The sequence below is a fragment of the Aegilops tauschii genome, chromosome 7, assembly GCF_002575655.3.
Source record: "Aegilops tauschii subsp. strangulata cultivar AL8/78 chromosome 7, Aet v6.0, whole genome shotgun sequence".
NCBI classification, from domain to species: domain Eukaryota; kingdom Viridiplantae; phylum Streptophyta; class Magnoliopsida; order Poales; family Poaceae; genus Aegilops; species Aegilops tauschii.
The window spans coordinates 626,978,948-627,000,642 of NC_053041.3; the positions used below are offsets into that span (position 1 = coordinate 626,978,948).

Here is a 21,695-nt window from a genome sequence, read left to right on the forward strand (position 1 = left end):
CCTAGAGTATGAACACAGAGATTCGAATGTTCCACACAAACAGTAGAATAACAAATTTTCCGGAAGTCGACACCATGAAAGTAAAATATTATCACAATCTGTCAGCGTCGCGAGACCCAGCTCAGCAAGAACAATAACGGGAAAATCTATTGTTCTTGTTGGGCGAATCCAAACACAAAGTCTCATGATAGTTTTTTTTCCAAAACAAGTTGGCAATATTGAACAATAGGGTGACACGTATGATGTCACCGAGATTTCAAAATTCAAACTCAACATGTCAGGACGCCAAGAAAACAAATAGTACCATCCACAGCTCGCTCTGTCATTTTGAGCTGTACTATACACAGCCAAACTATATACATGTCATGACATGACATCTTTTCATGTGGACTATCGATCATACCAGATGCTACATGACATCCCACACACTGATTCGCGATCGGACGGCGGGCGAGTCCCTTTCCACCTTGTCGGGGAACAGAAGTTGGAATTACAATCGGTGGCGCGAAAGCAACGTTCAAGAGGCCGACAAGCAACTCACGCTGATGGCTGACTCAGCAGGAGCTCACCACAGACTCCTCCGTCCTCATCTTCTTCTTCTCCGCATCTTTGTGGAGATAAGATCGAGAGCTGGGCCACCACAGACTCCTCCGTCCTCATCCCCTATAAATCCACCGGTGTCTCATCTCTCGTCGACGAGGACGGACAACAGCAACGAAGAAGTACTCTGCTTTTGGATCGAGGACTGAAGAAAATAGATAGGAGAATCGATGGCTACCTTCGCGACGTCGACGCCGGCGGTGATGGGGTCTGCTCGCACGGGCCGGGTGGCCGGGCCTCGGCGGTGCGTGGTGGCGCGGGCGTCCGCGACGATGGCGGCGCCGGCGGCGGTGGCCGCGGGGAGGACGCACTACGAAGTGCTCGGTGTGGGTGCCGGGGCGAGCAGGGGCGAGATCAAGGCGGCGTACCGGCGTCTTGCCAGGGAGGTGCACCCGGACGCTGCTGGCGGCGGCGGCGACGAGGGGTTCATTCGGCTGCACGCGGCCTACACCACGCTCGCTGACCCCGACGAGCGCGCTCGCTACGACAGGGACGTGGCCTGCCGCACCGCCGGGATGATGATGCGGCGGGCGGCCGCGGCCGGGCCGGCGTTCCGGCGGAGGACGTGGGAGACCGACCAGTGCTGGTAGGACGTACAGGCTGGCAAACGCGGCTGCCCTCCGGGGCCCCAGCCGGCGGCTGCCCGGTTCACTCAGGCACGGCGCTGCAGAGAACATCGTCAAGGCTATTGTGCATCGTACGTTCAGGATTGGACGTCCCAGATCGGGTGACGCGGACGCTGGAGCTCTGTACACGGCAAGAGGCGTTTTTTAAAGATCTCTTGTGCGTCCTGTCAGCAAAATGCAAATATGTAAACTAATTACTTACCTACTGTAAATTAACGGCCAAAGACTATATAGTACGTAGCTCTCTATGGTAATAGGAGGAAAGGAATTAGTGACCTCCATGTCGGTCGTTTCTTCTTCGAAACACTCGTAGAAAACGTGCCCTTAGTCCCGGTTCTGGAACCAAAATAAACGAGACTAATGTCCATTTCTTTTAGTCCCAGTTGGCTTACGAACCGGGGCTAAAGGAGCTCCACCTATAGTTCTGGTTGGTAACATCAACAGGGAGTAAAGGAAAAAAAAATTTGGAATTTTTTTTTATTTTTTCTGAGTTTTCAATTTCTGAATTATTTGACAATTTAATGTGTAATCATCCCTCATCACTGCTCAAGTGTGGAGCACTCATTACAAATCGTGTAACTTCCCAGCCAGTCACCCATCCTCTCACTACTCCAGCCTAAGCACGCTTAACTTTCGAGTTCTATTTCCTCTAGTTTCCAAGTCTGCACTTGTTATTTTCCTGACAAAATATTAAACTGTCAACCCTATTAACCCTTAGGAGTTGAACTTCAGCATGAAGTCACACGTTTCACCGTTTCAGTCTGAAACTATTTTTGTAAAAAATAATAATTATTTAGTAACACTTATATTTATTGAATAAGTAGTTTGACCATAGTTTGACCAAAAAATCAAAAAAACTTAAATTTGAGGATAACTTTTTTCTTTCAGAATTTGAGGATTCTAAAAATTTGCAAAACGGCCCATGACCGTTGAAATCGGAACCGTTTTTTCATGCTGAACATTTTGATATATTATACGTTTTTTCGGCATCGTATGCAAAAGTTATATCTGTTTTACTTTTTCATAACACTTATTTTGCAAAACATGTCGAAATTTATGTTTTTTAATTTCCCTAACTAGTAGATGTAGTAACATATACTACATCTCGAAGGATTTTATTTTTTGAAGTTTTTATCATTTTTTGTTTTTTTCAAAACTGAAATGGCGATAAGGGGGGGGGGGGGGGGGGGGGCGGGGGGTAGAGTTTGAAAATTGTAGAACCCCTTTAGTCCGGGATGGTGTCCATCCAATCCTACCGTCGACTACATCTGCTAGCACCATCCCAGCCAGAGGCACAACTAAGGTTAACCAAGCCAGAGTCACGTTCTATTAAAGTGGCAAAAATAATTACTTTCTAATACAGCAAAACAAATTCTATCAACTATTATTAAAGACTAAACAACTATTAATACAAAATAGTAGCAAAATTAATATTATTTAATTATAAAAAGTTATCTATTGTTGTCTAACAGAAGCATACTACAACATGTTAAAATCTACAGAAAGAACTTACCAAAAATAATTGAAAACGACAATTAAAGGACTAAAACAACTATATAAGCAAAACAGTACTATTTAAATTAAAATCCGGATTTAAATTATTCTAAAAATAACCAAATAAATCTTACTGTGACAATAATCTAACATGTGACTAGGAGCAAAATGAATTAAATTAAGAACTATTTTTAAACACAAATTATTCACAATCTAGGGGTTGAAGCAAATTTGAACAAATTCAAATTTAAATCATTCAAATTTGAAAACTAATGGCACAAACAGAAACTAGACAAAATTTTGAATCTAATGCAAAAAGAATCACTCAAAAACATCATATATCCTAAAAGATATAAGCAATTTAAAACAGAAACTAAAAACAAAAAACAAATAGAAAAACAAAAAACATATTAGTCCCGGTTGGTGTCTCCAACCGGGACTAAAGGGCATCGCACCCTGTAGTCCCGGTTGGTGTCTCCAACCGGGATTAAAGGTCCCATTTGAACCGGGACTAATGCCTACCCGGCGTCCTAGCCGCTCAAACCGGGACTAAGTCACATTAGTCCCGGTTCGTAATGCAACCAGGATTAATGTGTAGATCGAGCTTGGACCAAAGCCTTGTTTTCTACTAGTGAAAGTTATCTCTTTGATTCCGCATGAAATTAATTACCACAGTACCGCAAATAATTTTAGTCATTTCTTAAGGATGCCATTTCATAGTTTTGGATAGGTAGAAAAAAAGACTGTGAGGACATGTAGCCCCAGAAATGGTCACTCATGTCAAGACCACTACTCTCATGTGTTTTTATGTCTTCAATTTAATTAGTAAACATATGTTATTTGCCCCAGAAATATATCTTAAGAGTCATGGTCGAATGAAGGTTCTGAACATATATTTTTATGGTGTATTTTACATGTTTTGTTAGTTAAATTGACGATCTAAGAATCTATGACTAGCTTATATTCCCATCTTGCGGGAGTAATAACAGCATCCTCGAGGTATTTCATTATTGGCGTCATTTCCATTTTTGGGTTATGCGTTTGCATGAGAGGCACCAACATCACTTGACACTAGCCATACGTTGTAGATTCACCCGAGAGCAAAATCATTTTCTAAGGAGCAAGAAACCAATTTAGTTCCATTAGATTTATTACAAAGCATATTATTGTACCATATATAGTTGATGTTTCAAATATCAGCATGTTTTTCTTCAGATGCGCTCAAAGTAGTTTGACTTAGTATAATGCTACTTTTCTGATTAAATTAATCAATAGTTTCCTCCACAAAGCAACCACAAGACAAAGAATAGAGAATTAGGAAAAAAAAACTATGGAGACAATTCTTCATTTTACTCCTCTTGTACCCCAAGGGATTTATATGCTATGCGATTAGGCAAGAAATACAATCACGCCAGCACAATCACACGATCCGTTCAATATGAAAAACTACGTCCTTGATCAACGCCCTCAGTTACACGTGTACTTGAGTCATTTTTTCACAGAACACACCTATGAATCTCCTGACACTATGCGTTGGACTCTTCATCCTCAATCATCCCCAAACGTGCCCTATCTTCTTCCCTTGGAAGTTCCATTTAGGGCTGCATTGCTGTAGGCCAACAATGGAATATGAGATTCCTCTAACCACTACCATGACGTTGTCCTCCAAGCGGCAGACCTAGGGCCGCCCTAATATACTAGCATGCATGCACATTTGCGTGGTATACAATTTTCAAATTAGCAGGTGAATCTTCAAATCTTATCAAACTGAGTTGGTTCACGCGAATTTAAGAGAGGCCAAGTCAATATAATCTTGATACGGGTACACGGTTTAGGCGAGCCCCGCCACTTTTGTAGAAGAAACACATGTAAGAAAACAAATGACCAATACTACAACTTATGTAAGTTATATTTGTAATACCCATGCATGCTAGACATTGCATAAGTTCTAGATTTATCTATTTACTCACATCAAAACTTGTTAGGATTGATTTCAAGAATATCTACCATGTTACTCGATTCATACAACGTAAAGCAATCTGCCAAATTATATAGATATTAAAGGGTGCATTGGAAAAATTAAACACAGATACAAATGCACTAGTGTAAATTTATTTGTAGAGTATGATGATAATATTGGTTTGCATAGATCTTTGATGAAATCTATTGTAAGAACATACTTATTACATATCTCAACTAAATAAAAATACTTTTGCCAAAAAATGCAAGTAACTTAGCACTCGGAAAAAATAAACTAATAAATATCACAATTATATGAAATTTTTATAATAAAATATGTGAGCATGTTTCTATACTTAATTTTGCTAGTTATACTTAAAAATAACATTAATACAAATATATCAAAATATTCTGCCAAAGAGAAAATATAGTATATATCAAAATATTTTGTCAAAGTGAAACATAATTTAGTGAGAAGTGCTTATTGTGCAGTAGGAAAGTTCAATATAAACACCGGAGATTAGCTCATAATAGCATATTTCCCAGAAAATTAATGCTTGATTAAACAACTCTTATGTGGGTAAAAGGATAAAAGGAGAAGATTAAAGCCAAGAGCTTGAAAACGATTTACTTTTTGATGATAGACCAGCATCTCCGTGCCCTGGCTTTTTGTAACGCCCACGATGCGGCTATATCTCCCACGTGTCGAGGAACGACTTAGAGGCATAACCGCATTGTGGTTGTGTCGCAAGAAGGGTCATCTTCACACAATCCCATGTAATGAACAAGAATGGGATAAAGAGTTGGCTTACAATCGCCACTTCACACAATACATAAATATAGTTCATACATCATCCAAAATACACACATAGACCGACTACGGTCAAGATCCAAATGAAAAATAAGATAACCCGAAATGCTAGATCCCCGATCGTCCCAACTGGGCTCCACTACTGATCATCAGGAAAAGACATATAGTAACGACCCCGTTCCTCATCGAACTCCCACTTGAGATCGATCCCATCATCTGCACTGGCATCGTCGGCACCTGCAACTGTTTTGGTAGAATCTGTGAGTCATGAGGACTCAGCAATCTCACACCCGCGAGATCAAGACTATTTAAGCTTATAGGAAAGGATGGTGTAATGAGGTGGAGCTGCAGCAGGCAATAAGCATATATGGTGGCTAACATACGCAAAGAGAGCGAGAAGAGAAGCAACGGAACGGTCGTCATCTAGAAATGACCAAGAAGTGATCCTTAACTCCTACTTACGTCATTCATAACTCAAACCGTGTTCACTTCCCGGACTCCGCCGAGAAGAGACCATCACGGCTACACACACAGTTGATGTATTTTAGTTGGGTCAAGTGACAAGTTCTCTACAACCGGACATTAACAAATTCCCATCTGCCTCATAACTGCGGGCACGGCTTTCGAAAGATAATACCCTGCAGGGGTGTCCCAACTTAGCCCATCATAAGCTCTCACGGTCAACGAAGGATAAACCTTCTTCCGGAAAGACCCGATCAGTCTCGGAATCCCGGTTTACAAGACATTTCGACAATGGTAAAACAAGACCAGCAAAGCCGCCCGAATGTGCCGACAAATCCCGATAGGAGCTGCACATATCTCGTTCTCAGGGCACACCGGATGAACACTACGTACAGCTAAAACCAATCCTCGAGTCTCCCCAAGGTGGCGCTGCAAGTGGCTCTAGTTTGGACCAGCACTCAGAGGAACACTGGCCCGGGGGTTTAAAATAAAGATGACCCTCGGGCTCGCGAAAACCCGGGGGAAAAGGCTTAGGTGGCAAATGGTAAAACCAAAGTTGGGCCTTGCTGGAGGAGTTTTATTCAAGGCGAACTGTCAAGGGGGTCCCATAAATCACCCAACCGCGTAAGGGACGCAAACTCAAGGAACATAATACCGGTATGACAGAAACTAGGGCGGCAAGAGTGGAACAAAACACCAGGCATAAGGCCGAGCCTTCCACCCTTTACCAAATATATAGATGCATTAATTAAGCAAGAGATATTGTGATATCTCAACATATCCATGTTCCAACATGGAACAAACTTCAACTTCACCTGCAACTAGCAACGCTATAAGAGGGGCTGAGCAAAAGCGGTAACTTAGCCAAACAACGGTTTGCTAGGAAAGGATGGTTAGGGGCTGACATGGCAATATGGGAGGCATTATATAGCAAATGGTAGGTAGCGCAACATGGCAATAGAGCGAACATCTAGCAAAGAAAAGATAGAAGTGATTTCGAGGGGTGGTCATCTTGCCTGCAAGGTTCTCAGAGTTGTCGAAAGCTTGATCCTCGTAAGCATACTCAACAGGTTCCTCGTTCACGAACTCGTCTCCCGGCTCTACCCAAGACAAGAACACAGGCAACGGAACCACAATCAATCACGAGAAATGCACAAGCAACATGATGCAAAACATGTATGATATGCGAGATATGATATGCGATGCATATGCGTGCTCCGGAAGGAAAATGATGAACAAGGCAGTAACTTGGCAAACCAAGCATGCCACTGTAGAGATGAGATGATTTCGGTCGAAATCGATATAAAGATCACCGGAAACGGATGCACGGTTTGCAAATGGCAAGCAAAGCAAGAATGACACGAATCTGTGATTAACAGCATGATAGCACTTAGAATGCAACAAGTAACAATGCTACAGTACTCCAACATAGCAACAAAGCATATGGAAGTAATCTACAGGAGATGCTTGACAAAAGATGAACACTGAGCTACGGCTATATCACAACATAACAAGCTCAAACAAGCATGGCAAAAGTGCAAAAGATAACAGGTTCACAGACTTGGTGAAATTACTGGACATGGCAGAAAACAGCATCAGGTAGCAATGTTTAGAGCACGAAAACAACATGCTACAGGAACTTAACATAGCAAAACAAGGCATGGCAGTATTCTACTAAATGCATATGACAAAAGTCCCTTACTGACCATAAGCCAAAAAGGTCCAGAAGATATGATGGCAACCTTGTAAACATAGCAAGTTCCGTTAACAGGTTTCAGACTTAGCAGAAAACAGAGCATGGCAGAAACAACAATATGAAGGCATCTTGGTGAGTTTGATCCACTCACTACAGAGCAATGCATGACAAAAAAAGTATACTTACAGTAAGATGACATGTTTATGAAGCTATCCATGGCAAGAACAAATAAATAGCATATATGGATCAACTACAATAAGCTTGGAAAAATTGAATATCATGTTAACAATCTGCCAGAAATATTTTATAGCAAAAGTAGAGCACGATTGAGTCATGCTATGGCACTCCATAGTTGCAAACAAGTGCAGGAATCGATCAACTACAACAATATCTACAAAACATCCTTACTGAACATCTCCAAAATATGCATGGATCTCTCTGTATCATCAAGTTTACATGGCAACAAAATAATAGCAGACAAAGACTTCGAGAAATCACTAAGTCTCTGAAATCAGAAACATTACGGAGCCTAGTTTGCATGCTTGTGCTAGTCACCACAGAGATCACAAAAATACATGGCATACACCCTTGCAAAGATGGCATGAAATACAACAAAACACATGTAGAGCTCATGCCCATAAGATGCACAGATTAAATGATACAAAAATAACAAATCTCCAAGTTCTGATAAGAACCAGCAGATAACAGCGACTAGCACTCTTGCACGAGAGATTTGGGCATCAAGTTGGCCTCTAATGAACATAGTGCAATTTAACAAAATGTAGAGCATCACGAGGCGAACATTTCGATATATTACACACGCGAAACGGAGCTATATGCAGAGAGTTATGATCCTATGAACATGGGCACATGCTGAGAAAAATAAATGACTTAGAAGAAATTCGGGGGTTCGGGAAAAGTCAACCGTCTCTAGATCCGATCGGGCCGGCTAGGGTTCGGGGCTCCGGCCGCCGGAGTTGCTGCCGGTGAGGGAGGAGGCGGCGGGGCCTCGGGGCCGGCGAGGACGGCGGCGGCGCGGCGACGGAGCAGAGGGGCGGCGCGGGCTCCGGCGGAGGGACGCGCGGAGGCGACGGCGAGACGGCGGCGGAGGGGCGCGTGGAGGCGACGGCGAGGCACAGCGGCGGCGCGGCGAGGCGACGGCGGCGGGGCACGGCGGCGGCGCGGCGAGGAGGGAGGCGAGGCGGCGGCGCGGGGCGCAGATGCGGGCGCCGGCGGCTCGGGCTCGCGGGCCCGCGGCGGGCCGGCGGGGTACGGGCGGCGGCGGGCACCACGTGGCGTGCGTAGACTGGCTGCGGCCGGCGGCGCGGTTCCGTCCGGCGCGCGGAGGGACGAAGGTTAGGGTTTGGACTGCAGATGTTTTCGGGAAGGGATGCAAATAAATAGCTAGAGGGAGCTAGGAGAGTCCAAATGAGGTGCGGTTTTCGCCCACACGATCGTGATCGAACGACCTACAGCATGGAAGAGAGTTTGGTGGGTTTTGGGCTGTTTAGAGAGGGGGTTTGCTGCAACACACAGAAGACATCTACGGTTACTCGGTTAACCGTTAGAGTACCAAACGAACTTCAAATGGAACGAAACTTGACCGGTGGTCTCCCAGTAGTATACCAAGGCCACTTGGCAAGCCTCGGTCCATTCCGAGAATGTTTGACACCCGCTCACGAAAGAAAACAAGAGGGGTGCGCCGGAGGAGGTGGAAGCGCCGGATTGCAAAACGGACAACGGGGAAAATGCTTGGATGCATGAGACGAACACGTATGCAAATGCAATGCACATGATGACATGATATGAGATGCATGACATGAACAAAAAACAAAACGAAAGACAAAAACCCAACCACGAAGGGAATATCATAACACATAGCCGAAAATGGCAAGAGTTGGAGTTACAAATATGGAAAGTTACATCCGGAGTGTTACACTTTTGATGGCCGGGCACCAGATAGGCCGCAATCTAGTCCGTTCAAATGGGTTTTTGAATTTGGAATCTGTCAGGCTGGTGACATGCTAGGCAGTGAATATGGGTTGATATACCCCCAACAGGAAGCCGAGGAGAACATGTTTGGCCCATTTACCTGCTTGTATTCGTCCGCTCAACCTCATCGCATTGTCCTTCACAAGATGTTTAGGCTAATGCGTATCTTTCTCTCTCCCAAAACGCAATGATAGTGTGGTTACTGTCCGGTGAGATGTTTTTCCTGAATACCACAGTTACATCTTTTTTTATCCGCCCGTAGTGACAACGCTTAAATCCGCCTCATATTCATGGATTTGAGTTTGTTTTCCCATTGGACTTAACATCTGTTTGAGTAGGCTTTTTTTTCCTTTTTGCCGCAAAATCCATGTGCCTGTTTATGTTGTTATTTGTTCAATTGGCAAATGTTGTTATTGCCCTACCGTTGATTCGTTTACTTCTATTGTCATCATTTCCCATAGTTATGAGAGAACGTGTACTCACAAGAAGGTTTTTTACAAAACTTTGACAACAATATTAAATTCTAATTATTGGACTGGATTGTTATCACAGTTGCTACCAAAAACACTTGAGGCCGTGATTCTTACAACCATATGTTTGTGATCGACGTCATCACCATCTTTATTTGTGCTCTGGAAGACACCCGTTAAGACGTTCTTACAAAGACTCGAAGTGGGGCTGTGTCCAAATTACGTCTTGACCGTAAAATAGCCTGCATCAATAGTCAGTTGTCCAACTGTAGGCCCCATCCATCGCACGGGGTTACCTCAGTAAGTAAATCAGATAAAAACATTAGGTGTTTAATAACTACACCTCATCTATCCCCAATGATTGACTTCACGCTACGATATGGAACTTCTTTGTCGTTGGTGTTCAGAATAACGATCCACTTCCTCTGTGCTCCTAAACTTCTCGCGGCTCGAACTCTATGATCCTGGGTACCTGCAAGGTCAAAGAACGCGAGAGAGACAAGAGATAACTATAACACAATTTTATTTCACACATACATGATGTTCATTCAAAGTCATTCTATCAAGCCCACTTACAAACACATCGGGTAGCAAGGCTATGCCTCAACCCATTGCCTTGCCAAAGTACTCCCGTATGATGATTGGATCGCACGAAGACATAATTGAAGAACGCAACATGATGCAAGCTTTATTAATAATGTGTCTTACAATGGTTGCCGGATGCGATACACGATTTCAAGTATGGCTAATTGGAGGTGAATTGCTGTGGTGGTGAAGATGATGGTGGCTACCTATGGAGATGAGATGAGAAATGGTGATGGCTAGGGTTTATGAATGGCTTTTTGGTGCGGAGATGAGGTTCCATTGTGCTCTCTGTTGCGATTCTGGTACAGGGTCCTTTATAATAGTTGGAGTGTTGGACGCCACAGTGCGGATGGCGTGCGGAACGAGACACCATCTTGCGCTTTGTTTAATCTGGTGCCTCACATTTGAGCTCTTTCTTCTCCATTTTGCTTCTTTCAATAAATATGATGGTTTTTATTCATGTATGATTCCATTTCCCACAAAATCTAAGTACGGAAGTCCCGACGTTTTGATGAACGACACATGCATGATAGTTAATCCAAACGCCTGCGTATGTGTAGACGCACATCGATGGTGTGATATGACATGTAGTGCAAATTTCGGCTGGCAAGCATCATCCGTGTACCAGTGCTCTATCAAGTATTATATCCTTTTTTCTTTCTTCAAAATAAAATGTAAAGAAAACCGTCGCCATAACTCAGTGTGATCCTGAGCTCATCCACTGGCAACTGAGTAGCACTACTACTGATAGTGTCTTCTCTTCACCAGGTCATCCATCTTATCAGGATATCACATATCATTAGCATCAATAATGCAAGCAAACACTTATGCCGGCCCATACACGTATCCTTTCCCAATTCATTTCACGGGGATGTCCACGTCCATGTCCGCCGCTCACCTCCGCCCCAGGCCCCAGCTCCGCCACCCATGTGTACGCGGACAAGACCCCGCCCCCGGCCGTACGTCGCCGTCGACGCCGCGATGGCGCAGTCGGCGTCCGCGTCTCCGGCGACCCACCTGCCGAATTGATATTGCTAATAACGACGTCCATAACGGGCTCTGCCGCCAGCTCCATTCACGGCCGACTTGTCGGCGGCGCCTAGACATGGCATGTGCAACACGTAGGACTACATGAAGAGGAGACGTCCGTGAACTCAGATCAACATGATTTCTTCTTCTCCCTCGCCGGCCATACCTGATGATAAGCAAGCCGTTGGCCGACACCGGCTGGGTGCAAGTGCAAGTTAATTCCACCACCTGTACAATATTTTTCTCCGAACACGATACGTGTAGCTCGAGATACTAGCATCTCGAACCCTCTAGAACAGGAACAAAAACGCGGTGTAGAAAAATCAGAGGTACTGTGACATCTAGACTAGATGCAGAACAAAAACAGATACGTACAAAGACTTGCAGAAAAATCAGTGGTCACGGCAGATCATTGCCTGCAGATGCGTACGCAGCTATCACTTTCACGCGGACGAGTTTGTGGGCGACGTGCACCGGCTTCAGATAACCACAAACACTAAAGAACAACGAGTCCCCAAAAGGCCAAACAATGGAAAATATGTGGCCACACAATCAATTAGCCCATCATCGTCGCAAGGAAAAATCTACCATGCCTCTCCATGCATGTGGGGCGACAAGAAAAAGCTCCTGAATTCTTGTAAGACAAGTCGACCTACAGTATGAAAAGACAGACTCGAACTTCGAAATCCGAATGTTCCACATAACCTCGAACGCTAGAATAACAAGTTCCCCAGAAGTCCACACCATGAAAGAAGAATATAATCATTCTGTTGGGGGAATCCAAACACGAAGTCTCATGCTATTTTTTTTTTCTAAAACAAGTTGGCAATATTGAACAATAGGGTGACACATATGATGCCACCGAGATTTCAAAATTCAAATTCAACATGTCAGCACGCCAAGAAAACAAATAGTACTACCCACAGCTAGACTTTATATGTCGTGGCATGCCATGCCATGTGGTCATCTGGACTATCGTTCATATCAGATGCTACATGACATCTCGCGCACCGATTCCGCCTATTCGCGATTGGACGGCGCAAGAGTCCCTTTCGGCCTTGTTGGGGAAGAGAAGTTCGCACCACAATCGGTGGCGCGAAAGCTACGTTCAAGATGCCGACGGCTGACTCAGCTGGAGCTCACACATAATCTTCTTCTTCTTCGCATCTTTGTGGAGATAAGCTCGAAAGCTGGGAGTACGAGTGGCACCACAGACCCCTCCGTCCCCAGCTCCTATAAATCCAGCGGCGTCTCAGCTCACCTCGACGAGGACGGACAACAGTGCAACGAAGAAGTACTTTGCTTTCGGATCAAGCACTCAAGAACAGAGATCGGAGGATCGATCGATGGCTACGTTCGCGACGTCGACGGCGGCGGTGATGGGATTGGCTCGCCCGGGGCGGGTGGCCGGGCCTCGGCGGCGCGTTGTGGTGCGGGCGTCCTCGACGATGGCGGCGCCGGCCGCGGTGGCCGCGGGGAGGACGCACTACGAGGTGCTCGGGGTAGGCGCCGGGGCCAGCAGGGGCGAGATCAAGGCCGCGTACCGGCGTCTGGCCAGGGAGGTGCACCCGGACGCTGCTGGCCGCGGCGGCAACGAGGGGTTCATCCGGCTGCACGCGGCCTACGCCACGCTGGCCGACCCCGACGAGCGCGCTCGCTACGACAGGGACGTGGCCTGCCGCGCCGCGGGGATGATGATGCGGCGGGCGGCTGCGACGTCCGGGCCGGCGTTCCGGCGGAGGACGTGGGAGACTGACCAGTGCTGGTAGAACGTACAGCAACGCAAACACGGCTGCCCTCCGGGCTCCCAACCGGCGGCCGCCCGGTTCGCTCAGGCACGGCGCTGGAGAGAAGGTCTTCCCGACTGTCTTGCAACGTACGAACAGGATTGGACGGCCCAGATCGGGTGATGCAGACGCGGGAGCTCTGTACATAGCAAGAGGCGTTTTTAAAGATCTCTTGTGCGTCTGGTCAGCAAAATGCAAATATGTAAACTAATTACTGTGAATCAACGGCCAAGGAATATATACTGTGTAGCTCTTTTTCTGAATGATTTGCAGATTGCTCACCACACCTGCCGCGCGGTAGTACGTACGTAGCTCTCTTTGATAATTGAAGGAATTTGTTACCTCCAGGTCCATCGTTTCTTCCTTGCAAGCTGACTCTTTGATTCTACATGAAATTAATTACCACAGTACATTAATCCATGTCAGTCATTCCTTGTTTTTCAACCACATATATTATATTAATCAATAAAACAGAGTACAATTACACACATACATGCGGAAACTATCAGAAACACCGGGACATGACAGATGTCCAGAAAACTTTGTAGAAAAAACTTCACACAAAAAAAATTACAAATAAATCTATTGGAGTCTCTGCAAACAATCAAATCTGAAATAGCCGCCAACCACCAGCGCCGTCGAGACGCACACAGGTGAAAGAGGCAGAGAACCAGCAAACCAAAATCCAGGCCAACGCCATAGCCTTTTAGGCGTTATGAGCCAAAGACCAGACCTGTAGAACAGGCGCTCGGTGATGTGGCGTGTCGACCGAGGATGTTCCCCGCGCCAATCTGGATCCAGATCTGACGAATTCTGCCGCCGTTGACGGGGAAGAGCGCCAAACCTGCAGTCGTCGGGCCACCAACCCTGTACCAGCATCAATTTGTCCCACTTGTCGGCGCCGCCATGAGAGGCGACAACATCTAGATAGAAGAAACATAAGGCCTACCGGTCTGAACGAACGGCAAGCTTGTCATGTCATAGTTTTGGATAATTTCTCCAAAAAGTGTCATAGTTTTGGATAGGTAGAAAAAAAGACTGCGAGGACATATAGCCACAGGAGCGAAGTAAGGATAAATGGTCACTCTCATGTCAAGACGACTACTCTCACGTGTTTCTATATTTTCAATTTAACTAGCGAAACATATGTTATCTACCATAAGAAAACATCTGAAGATTCGTCGTCGAATGAAGGCTCTAAACATTCTTTTGTGTGTGGTCGAAACATATGTTATTTCACATGTTTTGTTAGTCAAATTGAAAATATAAATTTCTATGACTGACTTATATTCCTATTTGGAGGGAGTAATAACACTGGCATCGCGGTATTTCATTATGGGAGTCATTTTCATGTTTGGATTCTAGAATATATCCGTTTGAATGAGCCATTGACATCAGTTGACCCCAGCCATACATTGTAGATCCACCCTAGAGCAAAATCATTTCTCAAGGGAGTACCGAGGAGGGAACAATTATGTTGCTAACGTAATGGAGCCAGAAACCAAATTAGTTCCATTATATTTATTATAAACATGTTATCATGCCATATATAGTTGATGTTTTAAATATCAACACATGGTCAAAGTAGTTCAATTTAGTATAATGCTAATTTTTTTATTAAACTAATTAATAGTTTCCTCGGCAGAGCAATCAGAAGATGGAGAATAGAGAATTAGGGAAAAGAATATCTTTCGAGATAATTCTTCGTTTTACTCCTCTTATACCCACATGCGGTTTATTTGCTATGCGACTAGGCAATCAATACAATCACGCCATCACAATCACATGAACTGTTCGATACTAAAAACCACGGCCTAGATCACTGCTCTCATTTACACGTGCACTTTGAGTCATTATTCCCTCTTATACCCACACGCGGTTTATTTGCTATGCGACTAGGCAATCAATACAATCACGCCATCACAATCACATGAACCGTTCGATACTAAAAACCACGGCCTAGATCACTGCTCTAATTTACACGTGCACTTTGAGTCATTATTCGTAGAGCACCCCATATGTATCACCTGAGGCTATGTGATGGACTCTTCATCCTCAATCACCCCAAACCTGCCATCTCTTCTTTCTCTGGAAATTACTTTTAGGGCTGCATTGTTGTTGTAGGCTAACAATGCAATATGAGATTCCTCTACCCACTACCATGAGGTGGTTCTCCAAGCGGCCAAGCTTAGGGCTGACCTATAGGGAAATAAGGCTGCCTCCCCACCCCTTGTTCGTAGGACACTAAAAAGTAGCATGCTTGCACATTAGCGCGACATACAATTCTCAAATTAGCAAGTGTGGTGAATCTTCAAATCTTATCAACTGAGTTGGTTCAAGTGAATTTAAGATAGGCTAGGTCAATATAATCTTGATATAGGTACACGGTTTAGGAAAGTCACACCACTTTTGTAGAAAAAAATCCATGTAAGAAAACAAATGATCAATACTACAACTTACTCAAGTTTGTATTTGTAATACTCATCCAATCTAGACATTTTGTAAGCTCTAGAATTATCTATTTAGTCACATCAAAACTTATTAGTATTGATTTAAAGAACATCTAGCCAGTTATTCAATTCATACAATGTAAAGCAATTTGCAAAATTATATAAATATTTAAGGATGCATTGGAAAAATTAAAGATAAATACAAATGCACTAGCGTAAATTTATTTGTGGAGTATGATGATAATATTTGTTTGCGTAGATATTTGGTGGTTGTAACAAGATACTTTATTAAATATGCAAACCAAATAAAAATAGTTTGGCCGAAAAACTGCAAGTTACTTAGCACTATAAAAGTATTTATACTACTAAATATCAGATTTTATGAAATTTTTAAAATTAAATATGTGACCATGTTTAAATATTTAATTTTGATAGTTAAACTTATAAAATATTAGTATAAATAGTATATGAAAATATTTTGTCGACAAGAAACATAGTGCAGTGAATTTTTTATTCTGAAGTAGGAAAGTTTAGTATAAATAGCTCATTATAGCGTATGTGTCCGAAACTTAATGCTTAGTTAAATAATCCTTATGTGGGAAACAAAAGAGTATAAGATTTTTTTTCTTAAATCAAATGACATTGAAGTTTTCATGATAGACCAACATATCCCAACTATCTGTAATCAAGTTCGATTGCGTAAAAGTTTTTATTTATTGAATTGTCTTTCTCGATTTCATCCACCTCATGAAGATCATGCTCCATATGAATAGATGAATCCTGCCCAACACTATCGTATGTCGCAAAATCATCCTAAGATCTAGAGTATATAGAAATAGCGAGTGTGATTTTTTCCATCTCGCTCTTTTGCCGATTTTATTAAGCAAACACTATGCAGAAGAGATTAGATAGACGAGGGCGACAATAGTGTAAGAGTGTGTGACTCGTGGAGTTGATGTGCGCCACTACCTGAAAACTAAATAAAAATATTTTTTGACAAAAAAGTAAAAAGTTACTTAGCAATAGAAAATTATTTATACTAACAAATATCACAATTATAAGAATATAATAAAATACATGAGCATGTTAATACTCTTAATTTGTTAGATTCCGCGAAACCACTCGCCGAGAAGATCGATGGGACAATTAAGGACGTAAAAGATATCACACCAGCTATGATGTCAAAAGTTGAACTTTACTTGGTTACACTAACTGAAATGATTTTTGTTGGAGTTGTGTTTGATCTTGGGCTCTATTTGAATTAGGAAATTGAAAAAAAATTAGTACGGGTTGTGCCGTGTACTGTGTAGACACTATGCGGATATTCACAATAATCTCACATTTAGTTCTGTACAATTTCAAAAGAATGTGGGGTTTTTTTTCTGTTCGATGAGGTTTCCTAGAGGGACTTGAGATAATGTCTCTGTCACAAACCCATATTCTATGGTATCCCAAATTTCTTCTAGGGCACCGCTGCAAATAAATGTTGTTCTTAACCATGTATTTAACCGTCATGCCACAACATTGTTTTAAAATTTTGGCTGCCAGCTCAATCAATACTCCTTTGTTCTTAAACTATGTTGGTATTTTCATGCTGCAGCATACACCAGAGTAAGAGTATTGAAGTTTGCATCCACAATAGAGCCCTTAATCATTATGAACCTTAGGGCATCAACTATATTGTTTTCTAAACTTAGTCCAATTGATTCAACAATAAAAGAACAAAATATATCCTACGATCTACCTTATTTGCTAATAGTTTTTTAAGATGAGTCTCTAAGGTCCTCATGATGTGCATGGCACATCAACAGTCGACCAAGAATGGATTGAACCTTTATTAATTTATTAAAAATCGGAAATCATCTTGCCTTCAACTCAAGGTGGTTCAGTGATTATGCGCTAACTACCGAGTACTGATGGTGCCTCCATGTTACCTGAACATTTCAATAATGCAAACACTTTGAACAATACATGTTCCTGCTCCCTCTGTCAATATTTTATCAGGACATATCAATAATGCCAACAATATGAACAATTTGGAGTACTCTTTTGTTCCTACAATATGTTAGCATCGTCAAAATGCAGCATACACAAAGTGTGATATGACTATTGAAGTTTGCATGTCAGATATATAGATCTTAATTATTTTTCAAATGATTTGACGATTGCTTGAAGAAAAGATATAGCCTACGGTCTACACTTGCTTGTCAATCGCCTTGTTAAGATGGATCTCTACTCCCATGAGCATGCATGCTTTGCATGGCACATCAATTCGCTTGCCAAGAAATCATTAAACCTTTATTTCCTTATTGTTGACGTATAATGTGCTGCCTAGTCTCTTCCATTAGATCGGTCTTTTGGTTGCATTGACTAGAGCATGCACTTCTACATGGTATCGGAGCTAATTAAGAGGTCTTGAGTTCAAGACCCGGCTGGCGCAATTAAATTGCAGCCCACTTTTGGTCCACGTTTAGACCTGAGGGAGCCACACGTGAGGGGGAGTGTTGACGTATAATGTGCTTCCTAGTCTTTTCCATCAGATCGGTCTTTTGGTTGCATTGGCTAGAGCATGCACTTCTACACTTATTATGAAAAAGCCAAAGCCATCTTGCCTTCAACTCCGGTGGTCGAGTGCTTGTCTACTAAGGGCATCTGTAATCCTGATCACCAAATGTGTTTGGCAGGCGGTTCAATAATAGGCTATGTGTGTAGGCATGTATCCTATCTTTGTCGGCTCTGACTTTTTATTTGATCTTTTGTACTTCAATACTTAAACCTCGTACTCAAACCTTAATAAAAATATATGGCCGTGTGCATTGTAATGATGCAGAGGCCTAGAGTAGTGATCCTCTTTTTCTAAAAAAAAAATCAAGTTCCAACGGTAACTGAAAACAAGGATATAGATGCCCTCCATGCTTGTGAATTCCTTGTTGTCTAGTCCCATTCAACTCTTGTCCTCAGTCCTCACCACACCACAAAATCAACTACTGTAACCTTTCTTTTCTTTCTTCAAAATAAAATGTAGAGAAAACCGTCTCCATGATTCGGGGTGCTCCAGACCAGAGCTTTGAGCATCTGCACTCGCCCCCCCCTAACGATGCCCCCAAGGGCTATTTTTTAGCGCTGGCGTCGAAAAATCGGCCCAGTCGCGCCTCTAGGACCTTGTTTATCGCCGGTTTAGGCCGAAATAACAACCAGCGAATCCGAGCCGAACCCAAGCCCCCGGGTGGCGCCTGGGGGCGCCGGCCGAAGCCAAAAGGCGCGTGGGTCCACTCTATCGGCGAGAGACAAGCCTTTTCCTGCCGATCCCCCACTTTTCCCCTCCATTTCCCTCCATTCCCCCCTTCTGCCCCTCTTCTCCCGCCATTCTCCTCCCTCTTCCCGCCATCCGGCCGCTATCCCGCCATGCTGCCGAAGAAGTATTCGGCCCCTCGCACCGCTGCTGCTGCCGATGCCACCCAGCCAAAGCAGAGGAAGTCGAGGGCGCCGCCGGCAAAATCACCGGGCATGTCGAACGCCGACTGGAGGGCGGAGGTTCAGCGCCGGGAGGCTGTCACCACCGACCGGCGGAACAGGCTCAACGCCAAGAGGGCCCGGGACGCGGCGGCGGCGGCAGAGCACACAGAGACGTCTCGCGCAGGGATGATGAATCCGCCCGGCGCCCATGTCTCACAAGCTGCCTGGAGCTAGCAGAGCGTCGGGTCGCCGGCCAGCTTCTCGCCGCCACCGTAGCCCTGGGGGTATGCACCCTGGCCTGGCTACGCCGACGGCGACGCACATGGTGGATTCAACCCCAACATCACCTTTCCGCATGGCCAGCGCGCCTCACCCTCCGGTCTGAACCCCGACCAGCGCACACCCTCGCCCGCGTTCGCCGGCGTCCAGTACCCCCCGTACACCTACTCGCCGTCGGCGTACGCAGCCTCCCCAAGCCGCCTCTACGCCGTGGCGCCCTGCCCTCTCGCAAGCCTCGTTGTCACATTTCGGCAACCCCGACGCGACGGAAGCCGACATGGACGAGATCATCACAAGCGGCTCGGTCGCCGCCGCCGCCTTCCCCGAGTTTCAGGCGCAAGACGATACAATAGACCTCACCGGCGACATGGACGACTAGCTCGACGACGGCGAGGAGGAGGAGCCGGCGCTTGCGCCGGCGAGGAAAGGGAAAAAGAAGAAGCGGGAGGCCAGGACGGGCGAGCCGCGCGTCAAGTGGACGTCCAAAGAAGACGAGTGCCTCACCGAAGCATGGAAGACCGTCTGCCTCGACCCTATCACGGGCACGAACCAGAACACCAACACATATTGGACGCGCATCAAGTCGGCGTTCGATGAGCGCAAGCTGGTCGACCCCTACTTCGCCACCATCTACATGTAGCGCAGCTCGAAGGCCATGTCGAACCATTGGGCGATCATCCAAATGGCCTGCAACAAATGGCACGGGATCATCAAGGAGATCGCGGCTCGCCCGAAAAGCGGCGCCAACGTCGAGGGTCAGGTATGCACACATGCCGACTCTCGCTTCTTTTCGCCATGTACGTCGCCGAAACTCGTTCTTCAAGTTCGACCAAGACGGCGAAGGACGCCGCACCGGCTGCAAGCATCCATCGAGCAGTGCATCGCCGACGCCAAGAACCACGCCGTCCAGAGGGAAGAGAAATCCGAGGCGCGGTGGTCGGCGTTGATGACGAACAGCGTCGTCAAGCTCGACCTACTCCGGACCAACATCGCCGCGAAGAAGAGGAACATCTATCTGGCGTTCTTGATGGGGGCGGACATGTCGATGATGGACGAGTAGGTCAAGACGTGGTACCTGGCGGAGCGCGGCCTCATATTGAACCAGATGTCGTCGATGATCGCGCCAACTCCCACGCTGACCCCAACACCGCCGCCAAGCCGGCGGCGATGGTGGCCGGGAGGACGCACTACGAAGTGCTCGGTGTGGGTGCCGGGGCGAGCAGGGACGAGATCAAGGCGGCGTACTGGCGTCTGGCCAGGGAGGTGCACCCGGACGCTGCTGGTAGCGGCGGCGACGAGGGGTTCATTCGGCTGCACACGGCCTACCCCACGCTCGCCGACCCCGACGAGCGCGCTACGACCGTGACGTGGCCTGCCGCGCCGCGGCCGCGCCGCGGGGATGATGATGCGGCGGGCGGCGGCGGCTGGGCCGGCGTTCCGGCGGAGGACGTGGGAGGCCGACCAGTGCTGGTAGGACGTACGGCCTGGCAAACGCGCCTGCCCTCCGGGCCCCAACCGGCGGCCGCCCGGTTTGCTCAGGCACGGCGCTGGCGGAAAGTTCCTGGCGACTATCTTGTAACGTACGATCAGGATTGGACGTCCCAGATTGGGTGACGCGGACGCGGGAGCTCTGTACACAGCAAGAGGCGTTTTTAAAGATCTCTTGTGCGTCTGGTCAGCAAAATGTAAATATGTAAACTAATTACTGTAAATTAACGGCCATGGAATATTGTACGTAGTTCTCTTTGATAAGGAATTAGTTACCTCCATGTCGGGCGTTTTCTTCCTCCAAAGTCATCTCTTTGTTTGTGCACGAAATTAATTACCAAAGTCTTGGATAATTTCGCAAGGAAATGTCATAGTTTTAGATAGGCAGAAAAACGAGCGTGAGGACATCTGGCCACAGGGGCGAGGTATGGATAAATGGTCACTCATGTCAAGACCACTACTCTCACGTGTTTCTATGTCTTCAATTTAACTGGTGAAACATATGTTTTTT

At 45.3% G+C, this 21,695-nt stretch overlaps 3 protein-coding genes across 3 annotated transcripts; all 3 read left to right on the plus strand.

The window, feature by feature from the left end:
* The first annotated feature begins 657 nt into the window (after positions 1-657).
* Positions 658-1,578, plus strand: LOC109746102 (chaperone protein dnaJ 11, chloroplastic). The gene has a single exon (XM_020305218.4). The coding sequence runs from the start codon at positions 771-773 to the stop codon at positions 1,188-1,190; it is 420 nt and encodes a 139-aa protein (XP_020160807.1). The 5' UTR covers positions 658-770; the 3' UTR covers positions 1,191-1,578.
* An 11,323-nt stretch (positions 1,579-12,901) lies between these two features.
* LOC109746093 (chaperone protein dnaJ 11, chloroplastic-like) lies at positions 12,902-13,774 on the plus strand. Its single transcript, XM_020305208.4, has one exon. It carries the CDS (start codon positions 13,071-13,073, stop codon positions 13,491-13,493), a length of 423 nt encoding a protein of 140 aa, XP_020160797.1. The 5' UTR covers positions 12,902-13,070; the 3' UTR covers positions 13,494-13,774.
* Positions 13,775-20,863: 7,089 nt separating this feature from the next.
* LOC141027542 (uncharacterized) lies at positions 20,864-21,310 on the plus strand. The gene has a single exon (XM_073504611.1). The coding sequence runs from the start codon at positions 20,864-20,866 to the stop codon at positions 21,308-21,310; it is 447 nt and encodes a 148-aa protein (XP_073360712.1).
* The last annotated feature ends 385 nt before the right edge of the window (positions 21,311-21,695 follow it).

What these genes read in the sequence shown, in the direction of transcription:
- LOC109746093 (XM_020305208.4), top strand. Translation starts at nt 13,071, where the DNA reads ATGGCTACGTTCGCGACGTCGACGGCGGCGGTGATGGGATTGGCTCGC.
- LOC141027542 (XM_073504611.1), top strand. Translation starts at nt 20,864, where the DNA reads ATGGTGGCCGGGAGGACGCACTACGAAGTGCTCGGTGTGGGTGCCGGG.
- LOC109746102 (XM_020305218.4), top strand. Translation starts at nt 771, where the DNA reads ATGGCTACCTTCGCGACGTCGACGCCGGCGGTGATGGGGTCTGCTCGC.